The sequence below is a fragment of the Protopterus annectens genome, chromosome 7.part0 (genome assembly GCF_019279795.1).
Source record: "Protopterus annectens isolate FY-2018-M chromosome 7.part0, PAN1.0, whole genome shotgun sequence".
Taxonomy (NCBI): Eukaryota; Metazoa; Chordata; order Ceratodontiformes; family Protopteridae; genus Protopterus; species Protopterus annectens.
The window spans coordinates 242,985,172-242,999,589 of NC_056739.1; the positions used below are offsets into that span (position 1 = coordinate 242,985,172).

General features: G+C 42.2%; 1 protein-coding gene across 1 annotated transcript in view; it reads left to right on the top strand.

The window, feature by feature from the left end:
• LOC122805926 (extracellular calcium-sensing receptor-like) overlaps nt 1-14,418 on the top strand; it is a 143,581-nt gene that overhangs the window by 87,199 nt on the left and 41,964 nt on the right. Inside the window, exon 3 of the mRNA XM_044076170.1 lies at nt 4,888-5,115. Coding sequence (XP_043932105.1) covers nt 4,888-5,115 — 228 coding nt within the window. The remainder of the gene's footprint in view (nt 1-4,887; nt 5,116-14,418) is intronic.

Below are 14,418 nucleotides of genomic sequence, written 5' to 3' on the forward strand. Positions count from 1 at the left end.
AGTGTCAAGAATATAAATGAGAAGTGCATGAGAAAGACCCTTACATCACTGTTACATACAATGGCGTGTTCTCTGATCTTGACATCCTGATGTGTGAAGTTAAATGGACCAGAAAATACCTTCCTAATTATAAGGTTGTAAAAAGGAATGGAAAATCAGCAACATTTTAAAATTACACAAAATTACACTGTTGTAGTTTTCATGGAATTTCCCAACAAACCTGGAAAATATAAACGTGACCACTGGACTGAAAAAGTTCAGTTTACACTCTAGTACTACAAAAGTCTACTGTGTTAATTATCAAACAATTATAATTGTTTCACATGCTAAGCAGGTAATGCTCAAGATGCTTCAGGACAGACTGTTGCAATATATGGATGGAGAACTTTCAGATGAAAAGGGATTACTTTAGTACTGACAGATGCACCAGAGATCAAACTGCCAGCATCCACTGCATAATAGAAAAAAGCAGGGTAGTTCTAGGAAAAAAAAATGCTTATTTACACTTTATAAGTTCATAGGTGTGTACTAGGCTAATTGCCCTGGAGCCTTTACAAGCCTAGCCTATATGATTACACTGGCGATTGTGCCACCCGACTTTAGTTCCCAGTGCTTCTGTCGAGTAAAGTCACTGGAGTGATCCCCGATTCCCTGGGGTGAATTTTCTATGTCCTTTCCACTCATCAAGATTTCTCTTGAAGAGGGCCAGTAAGGCTTGACATGTATGGGAAGTCTATAAGTCATAGCATGGGCAGCCTCTGGATTATGAACCTGTCCCTCCAGCTTGTTCTGCTGATTGTGGTAATAAGGTTGAGGTCTCTGGAGCATGCAGTGTGGACGGAGTGGGATTTCTTTAGATGTAGCATTTCTAACAGATCTGGGTTAGACATGGCTTTGTAAGTCAAACAGAGATCGCCACTAAGTAGGTGATATGAGAAAGAGAATAATTGGAGTTTTTTGAGTCTGTCCATATAAGACGAGTGTTTAAGGCCTAGGATACTCTTTGTGAGGTACTTTTGTGGCCTCTTCATTTGTTGCAGGTGCCTAGTGAGGTACATGCCAAATGGGACATTGTACTCGATGACTGGCCTAATGAGGGAAGAGTAGTGGGGGACAATCACCTCTTTTTTTCCTGGATCCAAAACCCTAAGTAATGAGATGTGCCACATAGAAGGACTTTCTGACCACAGTGGCAATGTGGTGGTCAAAAGAGAGGTTGCTGTCCACCTGTGTTCCCAGATCTCTTTTAACACCTTCTGTGTTCATTGGACTACCATTGATGTGGTAATTCATGGTAACCTATTTTTTATCAAAGGGGATGATGACACATTTTTTAGCATTGATTTTAAGGTCATGGTTCTGACACCAGTTGTTGGTCTCAGTGAGGCCTTTCTGTAGGATGTCATCATCACTTGGGGAGTTAATTATGGCACCCAACTTGCAATCATCTGTGAACTTTGTCAGCCAAAGTCCCTTCATGTTTGCCTGGACTTCAGAGAAGTAGATACCAAACAGGAGAGGACCCAGGACTGAGCCCTGTGGAATTCCACTCATGACTGGTCATCATTCTGACTTGGAGTCAGCTACTTTCACACTGTGGGTTATAGCTGTGAGCCCGTTTGCAACCCACCTAGTGATATAGGGGTTGTTGCATAGCTTAGTGACTTTTTCTATGATTCCTGAGTGGGAAATGGTATCAAAGGCCTTGGCCAGATCAAGATAGGCTGTATGAACCACCTTGCCTTCATCCACAGTTCTGGTGACTAACTCAAAGAAATCATCCAGGTTGAACAGACATGATCTACCCTTCACAAAACCCAACTGTGTGGGATCCAGAGTTTGGAGATTACCTATATCCTTGTTTATTAGGTCTATAATGATGCATTCCATAGCTTTGCATATCAGACTCGTCAGGCTAATGGAGCGATAGTTCCCAGGGTCTGTGGTTGCTCCTCCGTTGTGGAGAGGGATGACTGTAGCAGTGCACCATTCGGTAGGGACAAAGCCTGAGGTGAGGCTGTGATTGAACAGGGCACATAGGTGAGGTGCCAGTTCACTCTGTAGTTCATGTAGAACACAGCCAGGGATATAGAAGCTGTATTATTGGCCTTGGGCAATGCTGTTTTAGCCTGGTCTATAGACTAGTCTAAAACATTTTTCAATGTAGGTCATAACAAACTGGGACATAGAAAAATAAGGAAATCAGTTAACTTATTTGCATCCTAAATCCAGCAGAACGGGAAGCAACAGTTAATATGAATATTGAATAACTGTCTGAATCAAGACTGAGAATGGAGTATGGCAAGTTGAGGCAGTGTCCGATTATAATTTTCTGTTCTCAAAAATCTCTCTAATTGCCCTTTGCAACCATGAAATTGTTGAAAAGATAACTATGGCAAATCATGGTAAGAATTTAAACAGTAAAAATATCATATTGTCAACAAACATCTGTATAGTCAAAGCTAGTCTGTCCCAATAATAACATAAGGTTGTGAGAATTGGACTATAAATAAGGCTATGCTCTGGCAAAAAAATCCATGCTTTTGGACTGTGGTTTTGAAAAAAAATCTGCATGTAGATCAGTTTAGTCAGTGCTTAAGGAAATAAACCTAAACTGTTCATGTGAAGGTCTAATAGTAAAACTAAAATGCATATGGTACAAAGAAAGGATTAACTAGAGATGAGATTGATGCTGGGAAATACAAAGACAAAAGAAGGGGTGACAGGGGTTAAGGATATATTACTAATCTTAGGAATATAAAACTGCAAGCACTTAATAAAACACTCCTTGATAGAAAGACCTGGTATACCAAAGTCCTTGAAGTCACAAAGAGTAAGACTACACTAAATGACCAATCAGCATCAACATGGCTTGAGATCCAGACACCTCATTCAATATTGCAAAATATTTTTGCTTCAGACAGACGGCATAGATACCCTAGTTTAGATTACAAAGTGCCAATATTTGAGATAGAGACTATACTGGTTTATGCATGTAATGCAGCTTTGATTAAAGGTTTGCTTCCAAATTATATAACAGAGGGCACAGTTTTAGAATTTGTAAAAAGATGACAAGAATCTGAAGGAAACAGAAGATACCAAAGAGCTCTGGCTGACTCAGTTTGCAGATGACTACAACCTTGGAGCAGTCATTGAATACCCAAATGATTTAGCCATCCTGTAGAAAGGTTTGTCCCCAAACAAATAAATGGTGCCAAATCATGGACTGAAACTAAATACCATACAAAAAAATCACTATTGTATCCTTTGGGAAGTCATCATTCCCAGGGAACTAACACATTAACAATATGCCCCTGATAGATGACCTATTTGTTTCGGATTTGGATCCTATGTGGACATTGACATTACTTTTGACCAGCATGTCCATTGTTGTAGGAAAGTCCCTTTATACTGCAGAACTTTTATGCAAAGGAACTGAGTCTAAATCTAGGGAAAGTCATTTCCCCCTTTACTCAGCTTTCATTAGACCAACCATTGAATGTTATGACCCCTTTGACATGTATCTGTCCAGACACTTCCAACAACTGGAACACCCACAGACATATCTTACTAAAAGAATACAAGGCTTAAGCAACATGTCCTACATGGACCGATGCAAGGCCCTGTCACTATATTCTGCATCCTACAGACTGCTAAGAGGTGACCTGTGTCTAGCATACAAGGCATCCCCCTACCCACTACTGATGGATTTACTGCACATCAAAAAATCAGACCTCTTCTGCAACATCAGCAGAACAGTTTAGAGGGACAGGTATAGCTCACAGATGATACCACTCCTCTGGAACAGAATCCACATCCACATAAAACAAAATTCATCCCTGTCCATGTTCAAGCACAACTTGGATCTATGGAAGGGAAACAGAAAATTTACTCCAGAGCTGCCCCCTTTAAAACTAGTGGACAGAGGCACCTCCAGAATGCTTCATCCCATGTATCCATCCTTCCATCCATCCCAGCCTTTTTCCCTATTTTTACACATGGGGTCAGGGTGTCAATTCAACAGTGACAATCTAGAGCCAAGGTTCACACTGCCATGTGGCTAGCCATGCCAAGGTTGTTTTTCTATACTACGCATTTGCACACACACTCACACCTATGGCCAGTTTATTGTGTCAAGGCCACCTATTGCATGTCTTTTGAATGTGGGAAGAAACAGGAGCACCCAGAGGAAACCCAAGTGAACACTGTGAGGACATGTAGACTCCACACAGAATGATCCCAGTAATCCTCATTAATGGTAATATGTAATTATAAACCATGGGATTGTTAAGCCCAATCTCTAATCAAATGGGATAGGTTAATTTGAGCTGCCTTTAAGCTGATTGCTAATTAACATTTTTGTAAGCAAGATTGCTATATAAGTTGGGTCAGTCAATGTTCATTTGTAATTGTTTTATTCTGATGAAGTTTTTTATTCCAAAAAACGAAAAGGCTCAATAAATACTGGTTTGTGGATCCTGGCTTGCTTTTTCTAATATTGATTTATTTAGTTTGCTGTTTCTTTACACGTATATAAATTCATGGCATGATTAAACAACATATAATTTAGTTGACCACAACATTTTCTATCATGTTACAGCTAAGCATAAATTACTTAGATAAGAAAGAACAAAATACATAGCACATAGCCGACTGTACATTTTTCAGCCTTCACTTGCTTACTGTGCAGCTATGAACAATTAACATCAAAAGACTTATGCTGACATATGACTATATGAGAACCAGTTGTTGTAAGCAGTATGTATTCTATGTCTAACAAAGACCAAATAAATAAATAGATACATTAAAGTAGTATTTTAATTAATGTATTCACCAGTGGAGGATTTTGTGCCTATGTCTCTTTACATTTTCTGTTTTTGCTATTAGCTTCTACATTATCTTAAGAGTGTTCGATTCAGAGACAAGAATGCGCAGGAAGTGTATTTTGATGAAAATGGTGATTCACCAGCATTGTGTGACATTACTAATTGGCAACTAATTTCAGAAGATTCCTTAAGGTATGTCAAAGTTGGCACATATCAAAAACCAGACATTGGAAATAGTATGTTCACCGTAAATCAAAGTGCTATCATGTGGAATGGAGGATATACTCAGGTAGGAAAGCATGCAGCTTTACATGCTTGTTAATACCTTTATACATATAATCAACTTCTGGTCTCTCCTTTTCATTGCATTTATTGAAAATATTGGTACATGTATAATATCTACTTTATTCACTACCCCCTAATTTTGGACCACACATGCTGTTATTGTTTTTCATATTCTTGAATCCTAGAACATTCTCCATATATCCTATATCTAACCTTAATCTCTCCTTAATCTCTCCAACTCTATTCTCTGCTGGTTATCAAGCTACCTCTCTAATAGATTTCTGTCTATGAAATGGCTTTCTGCATCCTCCCCTTACTTTCCAGTATACATCGGGGTTCTCCACGTGCCCATCCTTGGATCCCTTCTATTCAACATTTTTACTAACAACCTTTATCAAGCCTGTCCTCAGTCCTTCATAATGCAATAAGCTGATGACTCCACAATAATTTCCACCTCTGAAGATCTACCCCACCTTCTCACTCTAACCAAAGAATCTCTCCACTCATTTGAAAATGGCTAACTTCCAATCAACTCCTTTTTAACTCTAACAAAACTAAACTCCTGCTCTTCCTCCCTAAATCACTCCAACACCTCAAATCCACCTTCACTGTCTCCTCATTTAACAACACCATCAAGTTTCAACTCCACACTAAACTATTAGGAGTTATAATTAACAATCAACTTAAATTCAATCTACATATCCAAAACTGCATTAAAAGACACTCCAAAAACGTGGCCTACTGTATAAAAATAAAAAAATTCCTGGCAAACAAATCCAAGCTCTCTCTGGCACAAGCCTCCCTTCTAGCCACCCATCTATATGCTGTCCCAGTCATCACTAACCTTCAAGCAAATATCTTGACTAAGCTTGATCCTCATATAATAAAATTGCTAGATTTGCTGCAAATCGCTCACACCACTACCTTTCTCAAAAAAACGTCAGTGGCTTGAATTTCCATATCACCTCCTTCTGCTGCAACTTCACCACAACCACTCCATATTAAACAACCCCCACTCCTGTCTTGCTCTCTCTCTCTCTCTCTAGCCTTATCATTCCCTATATTCCCAACTGTGCACTCTGCAGCTCAGACCAACATCTCCTTCAGATTTATAAACACAGCAAAACCATTGGCAAGCTTCTTTATAACTTCTCTGTCACAAATAAACCAAAATGAAACAACTATAAGCCACAAAAGGAGAAAGGAGAAATCCACGAATTACAAAGCCAAATCCACAAATTTATTGGTTAGCGCTTTCATGCACCATCAATACGTGCACTTCCTCAGACAAATAAATTAAAAAATACACTGCTTAAATACAATAAACCACATCAATTAACACATTAAACAATTAATTAATTGGATCATATAAATTAAATTATGTTATTACCTACCCAAAGCTTCACTAAACACAACACCTAAAAATAACCTGCTCCTAAATAATAATAAAACTATAGTATCCAATTCCACATATTAAAAAATATATATGTATATATAAATTAAAAAAAAAAATTTTAAAACAAGATATTCAGTTTATCAAATATAATTATCATATTATAAATTTGATTTACCTGCAAAAAATCACCGTTCCAAAGCTTTTAGTCTAAGTATACATTTTATGGAACACATATAATTTATACCAGGATAAACATATGCATTTGTACGTAATTGCCACAGCAATTCTTGTTCTTCGAGTTGAAGATGCCATGGTCCACCTCTAGGATTCTTAGGAACACTTTGTACTACCACAAACTGAAAACTATGTGTACTATACTCATTAATGTGTCTTGCTATTGCATTAGTCTGAATATTTTTAGCAATAGCATAAACATGTTCGTATATACGTTGTTTAAGTTGTCGCTCAGTTTTTCCTAAATAAAATACAGGACACAATTTACACTTAGCTAAATATACTATGCCTTGACTTTTACAATTATCCCCGGGATTCATGAAGCTTGCACCAGGCGCAGGCGTAGTGTAGGCGGTATAACGCCAAATATGGCCGTCGAGCGATTCATGTACAATCCAATTCCATGTGCACTACCGGTGTACGCCAGAACTGCGCAGCCCCCGGTGTAGGTATGCTAATCACCCCATGTGCAGTGTCGCACCATGCAAATGAAGGCATATAGCGATTTATGAAGTGGTGCAGGCATAGCGTAAGCCCATGGAAATGTAAACCAAAAAACACAGTTTACATTTTCCCAAACAGAACATCGGAGCTATGGAAGAGGGCCAGACCCAGGTATCACAACGTTAACATATGCCAATGGTGAAATACACAGCCAATGGCATAAGAAAAGATGCACAACACGTAAATAACAACATTTAATGTCATGTCCACAGTAAAGCACAGCACAACCGCAGGGCATGTGTGCGGAAGCTGTAACATAAAGAAATTATATAAAAATGTCATAAAATCACAACGTAATAGAAATCAGGTTTACAGCATAATACACAATGGTAGGCATGGAACACCACAACCAAGGTGCAAGGGTTGCTAAGGGCCTGCGATAGTGTTCGGTGCAGTAACTATGAATTAGTAGTCAATGCCATGCAAATGAGGCAGATAATACTGAATCGCAAATGTCCCGCCGGATGAAGGTTGTACCATACAGTGCAGCGGTATAACACCAAGGAGTGGCTCAGAGGAGATACATGACATCAGCAGAGGGGTGTACCACTGTAGCAATAAGCACATTGGAGCAATGCAAATCTAACCTGTCTGTTGCTAAGCAAAGCTGCAGGACAGGGGTGGGGAGGAAGGTATAGAATCATTTATCTGAGAGCACACATGGTGCACAAAAGTGCATGTGTACGAGGATGAAAACGTGCCCGAAACCCAGTAATCGGACACACGCGCCACAAACAATAGCAGAAACAGGAAGGTCAGGGGAAGAAAAGAAGGAAATGCGGAAGTAGGCTAATTGGAGTACAAATGAGCAATCAACACCAATCAACCCACGAAGGGAATTGACGGCAGCTGACAAGTCTGCTTGCAGAAACCTGCAAAACAGGATAGGGGAGGCATTGGAATGCAAAGAAAGGAGGGGAGGTATTGGATTGCAAAGATAGGAGACCTGACACAGCAGAGCAAAGCAAACCAACAGCAGACCGGCAGTAGCACACATAACGCAAGATACGCCAGGTCCAGGAAAGTACAAATGAAAGTAGGCTGCAGGATGCACGCCAGAAAATGGTAGGTGCAACGTGCAGAAATGTAAAGGGAAGGTCAAGAGGTAATCCACAGCAGGCAAATGTAATTCAACACCAAAGGCACCACAATAGCAGTTCTGGCAGTAAAACACATAAGATACCCTGTAGCTACGATCGTACATACACACCCTATGACATCATCGGTGTTCACAGCACAATAGTATAAAGTGTGAAAGCACCCAACACACACCTGAGTATTCCCAAACACCACACCATAGGTGTAAACACATGGGGAACTTTTAAAATGTACATGTTGGGAGCTGCCATAGCTGTGATTCATCAGCATGTGTTAGAGACTGACGGTGTTGTGGAGGATGATGCCGACAACCACCGCAGGCCTCAGAGGAGAAGGAAAGTGTTCAGACCAAGGGTAACCTACCAGGGGCTACATGACCTGGAGATAGTAGAGCATTACAGGGTGGACAGGGACATCTTACAGCAAATAATGGAGCTGTGCCGGCCAGACCTGAGAACCAGAAACAACAGAGGGGAACCCATCCCAGTGGACACGAAGGTATGTGTAAGCCTGCGAATACTGGCCAGAGGTACCTTTCAAAGGCCAACTGGAGATATAATGGGTATCTCACAGGCATCAGCATCCACGGTACTACACCAGCTCCTGGATGCCATGTTACCACATGCCAATTAGCAGATATACTTCCCCAGAACTCAGGAGGAGTTGGCCAATATGGCATACTACCTGGCGGTACTGGGTGCGATAGACTGCATGCACATACAAATCAAGTCACCACCCGGTGAGCAGGGTAGGCACTACATAAACCGCAAGGGATTCTACTCCATCAACTGCCAGGTCGTGTGCAATGCCCAGGGCATTATCATGGATGTGTGTGCTGGCAGCCCTGGAAGCTACAATGACTCCCATATCTGGCATGCCTCACAGCTGTATCAGGTATTTGTCAGGGGGAACATCCCACATGGCCATCTTGTGGGGTATGCTGGCTATGCACTGGAGCCATGGATGATGACTCCCATCAGAAATGCACACACACCCATGCAAGAACGCCATAATGAGGCACACGCACAGACCAGAATCATCACAGAGTGTGTGTTCAGGATGCTGAAATCACGGTTCCGTTGCTTGGATACATCTGGTGGAGCCTTGCAGTACTCTCCAGGCTCGTGTGCCCACATCATCATAGTATGTGCCATGCTACATAATATGATCCTGCAGAAGCAGCTGCAGCAGGGACAAAACGGTGAAGGCTGTCATAGCCCACCGCAATTGCCAAGGCCAATACAGGCACAGAGGGATTCAGACCATGAACACACTGTGCCAGCCCCAGTAGGCAGACGGAGGCGTGCCCAATATGCCTACGCCTTGGCAAAAAGGAAACGTATAGCACATACTCTGACAGTGTAGGCCCCTACGGACTGACACCTCTCCACCTGCACACACAGTAAAATGGATGGCACACAAACATGACCACCTGTAAATTGTAATGTATAGGTGGCCCAATGTGTGACTCCTACATAGGAAGCCCTCAAACATTGTAAACACAACAGCCGGAGGAGCACGGAATGCCAACACCTGAACAGTACATGAGCCTTACAGCATATGGTGGTGCTGTGTGTCTGTCACGATACACGCCATATATATATATATATATATATATATATATATATATATATATATATATATATATATATATATATACACACATATGCATATATATAATACAAATAGAAAGGGCAATAAAGGGATATATGGTGATATAGATGGATTCAGCAATATCTGCAAATATAATAGATAGTTCAACGACATTCATAACACCTTGGAGGTACAAATAAATAGGATACCGCCAACCATGGAATGTGTAACATACCGTCATGCGTAACCACGAGGCTGAAAGACCGACAGAACACAGTACCGGAACAGTACATCCGCGAGTAATAGTATGATGATATGAAGTGACAGTTAGTCACCGCTGCCGGTGTTGCAGTCCACGTAGGTACTGTGTTCAACTTTGTCTGTGAGTGCCGTAGTCTGTGTAAGTGTGCATTGAGGGTGCCGTGTGCATCTCTGTGTGACTGTAATATGTGTGTGTGTCCGCAACATGTGTTTGTTAGTGCCAAGTCAGAGGCAGATCAGTACGGTAGGTGTGGGTATAGCTAGCCGTAGGCATATGGTTACTACCTGTCCCACAGTAGGAGGGACAGCCCCACCCTGGGCAGCTGTGTCCTGACATAAAACAGTACAAAGGGCAAATGTCAGAGATGGTAGGACATAAATATGTCCCATATATAATGTAACTGTTGTATTTAATAGTTATGCCTGTATGTAAGAAACATAAATGTTACATGCAATATGATAAGTAGCCAAAGTCACACAACAATAGGAATGTAGTGAGGATAAAAGTATGTGCTAACCTGTGTACTGACCGTGGCTATGTGTTGGCCTGTAAACACCGCTGTGTGTCCTGCAAGTGTCCAACAATGACCATATGAAAAGGTGGCAACCCATGGCAAACAGGCTCTTTTTTTACAACACAACCACAATGACTGCAAATATCTGGGACAGAAATACAAGGGATAGCTGTCACTTACACATATCCCTCAATATATCGCTGCAATTACGGAGGTAAACAAGTAGCAAGCTTACCTGCAGACGATATAGAAACCAATTAACAATGGCCCAACGTACAATCCCGTAACATAAGTCTACTAACTGTTAGCTCTCTAATTAGGGACGGAGCCCACACACATATATACGGATTATGTAGAAATGCAAGGCCCACAAACCTGTATATGCTACGTACACCCACCGACATCCACCACACTAGAAACTAAAGCAATACAGACTGTAATAGCAGCACAAACATCCAGTCAGTCAATTACATCTGCAGAACCCTCAACATACCGTGTGAGAGACACAATTAAAGGCGTCATGCAAAATTGCAGGCGTTGTATAATGGAACAAACAGCCATGTTACAGGTTTTGTTTGCAATACTCCGTTATCAGACGTTGGGATGACAGGTACACCCACATGTTGAACCAAATACTCTACCTGTCACACACAATCCACGGGGGACATGAAGCCAAACTATACTTGTCTCCATGCATAGCAGTTGCAGTTACACATAACAAAACACAATACAGACCGTCTCCCCGAAGGTAGGGCAAATAGGTAACGCCCAAGTGGAGAATCCAATTATACCCCACTGTTGCCGCGTAATTGGTGAATGGAGTAGCTGCACAGCTGATATGCAAGTAATTAGTCACTCAGGAACACCAATTGGTGGGATGAATCCACATGTTACAGGTATCGACGTATATAAGGATGACTTGCCAGACATTCAAACCGTATGCTCATACCGAATACCAGTTGAAACACTATGAGAGAGATAGAAAGCAAGCGTAACGACAACAAGATATGTAGAACACCCGATATGTAAGGTTATGTATAGCATGATCTGTATTAATTAGTTTTACTGTATGTATAGCCTGGTTTGCATTAATTAAACGTGTCCGCAATGCATAAAGTGGGGAGAGGTATTTATGTAGTGATGTCTTGCTGAGCATACTAACGCTTGTAGAAACTGTGCGTCCAGCAGTGGGACACAAGGTACACAGCACAGACACCACAAGGGATGCTACATGAGGGCGTTAAACAGAACAATTCCATACAACCCGCCATCAGTGGTAGGGTATGTCCAACAAGGACGTGCCATAGCAGGGGATAGTATATGTTGATATACTGTCACAGCACGCATGTGTATGGGCATATAACGTTAATGACATATGTAAGGTGGTCCCGCTGTGCAAGTATGCTTTGCATTATGGGATACTATGTGAAATATGTGTAATGTATAGTATTATAGGTAGATATGACAGATATTCTACACAGCATAACAGGCATATCATGCATACCACAGGTATTGTCTAGTGGTATGTACAATAACAGGATACATATGGCTTGTAGGTATGGGACATTGTAATAGCATGATAGCTAATCTAAATGGAAGGGCTACCAAGTAACCATGCACAAAGGACATGTAATAGCTTCACAGGTGCATAGTAGGGTACTATGCAGTCTGACAAGTCCATGTGTAAGCACAACTACAGTGTTCACACTAGTGGCACCTCTCTAGGGTAGTGTCCTGTGAACAGCAGAGCCAGGTGTCACCTGCACCTCTGCACAGTACAGCCACTGCAGTGATCCTAGGCCTACATGTGTCTCCCAACCACCAAGGGAGGTATCACATGAACAGTGCTACTGAGTGTCCCTGCGTGATGTACATAGGACATGTTCCAAAGCATGGTGAATGTCCGGTTTGGGAATGTAACCCACAAGCACATCCCACTCATTGTGGCATGTGTGCACATATCTATGAGCATGTTGCTCACAGTGGCCTCTGCTTATGTCGCGTAGGAGGAGTATATCCATTAATAATGTTGTGGACATGGGCCCTGTCTGATCAGCAGAGGTCGCCCCTGAGTATGTAGCATGCAAATGTGTACAGATGTGGTGTCCGTAGTGCAGCCGCATATTTAAACTGTTGGAGCTCAGTAAACATCATGGCGTGTTAATGTTGTGGCATGTAAAGCTGTAGCTGTTGTGTAAGGTACACCCTAAATGGGGTGGTGTACCCTTGAATGTGTGTAGATGTCTTGAGTTCAGAGGTACAATGGGTGCCTATGTACCAGCTACACACCCTGTACAGATAGGTGTGGCCACATAGAAGGATATCCATGCCACAGTGGCAATATGGTAACCACAGGAGTGGGTGCGACATATGTGTGTATTGCAAACATGTACAATGTGATATGTATGTAGGGGACTACCACCCATGTGATAGTCAGTGGGTGAATGGTGTAATGCAAAGGTGATGTGCATGCACCTTGTGTCATGCAGCTTGATGCCATGATAGTCATATTATGTATCTGTCACAGTGACACCCATATGGTTGGAGTCAGTATCAGCTGGTGGAGCAATCATGGCACTTGGTATGCAGGGGTTTTAAAGCTAGGCAGGGAAAGTCCCCTGTGCTAGCCTGTTCCACAGGGAAGCATATAATGAACATGAGGGGCCCTATGACTGAGGACCATTGTATGCCAAATGTACCTGACATGTAGTAGGTACTATGGTATGCTGGCCTCACGGTGTGTCCTGTCCATGAGCCACATAGCATAACATCCTGAGACACAGGGTACAATGTGCAGGTAGATGTGTATGTTGTCAATACCAGAGTGGGGAATGGTGCTGAAAGGCAATGAGAGGATAATGTAGGATGTGTGGACTCCCGTACCATCAGCAACTGCCCTGGTAACTGTATGAAAGGAGTCCACCATGTGTAGGGGCCATGCTCTAGCCCTAACAAGCCCAACCCGGGTGACAGCAAAGGACGGGAGCCCAACAATGTCTCTGTGAATGATGTCCTTGATGATGTGCCCCATAGCCAAGCAGAACAGTCCAGTCAGGTGTGTAGGACTATAGTCCCACTCGTGCATTGTGGTGCCACCTGTGTGTAGTGTGATAAATACTGCTGTGTGCCATTCAGGGGCTACAATGTCTGAAACAAGGCTATTACTGAATATGGTGGCCTAGTGGGGAGACATGTAATTCAGAGGTTGGTGGACATCACAGCCTGGGACGTTGGAAGGTGACATGGGGCCAGTGACCCAGGACATATAGAGTGTAGGTCAGTACTGTGTAGGTGTGACGACAGGGACACCACAATGTTCATGTATGAATTGCGGCCCTGTAGTGAGTGAGAGGGTGTAATGTCAGCATTGAATCCATCCTCCAGCATGTTGCCAACAACACCTCGGTCTGCAATGTTCCTGAGTGACTGTTGTATGTGACAGCAGATGTGGGTGTTGCCATTGACTACTGACATACCACCATAATGCTTGGTGGTACACCCCGGAATGTGTGGCAGTCATGTTTACGTAGCTAGTCTTGGAGTATGTGATGAGGGACCCTGTGGCCCCACCATGGCTGACTAGTGAGCCACCCCACACATGGGAATGTACACCACTGTGCAACAGCCTACACCTGTTGTTGTACATCATATGTCCATGGAACATGACCACCAGAGTGGCGTCTGTTATCTGGTGTGTACCATCATG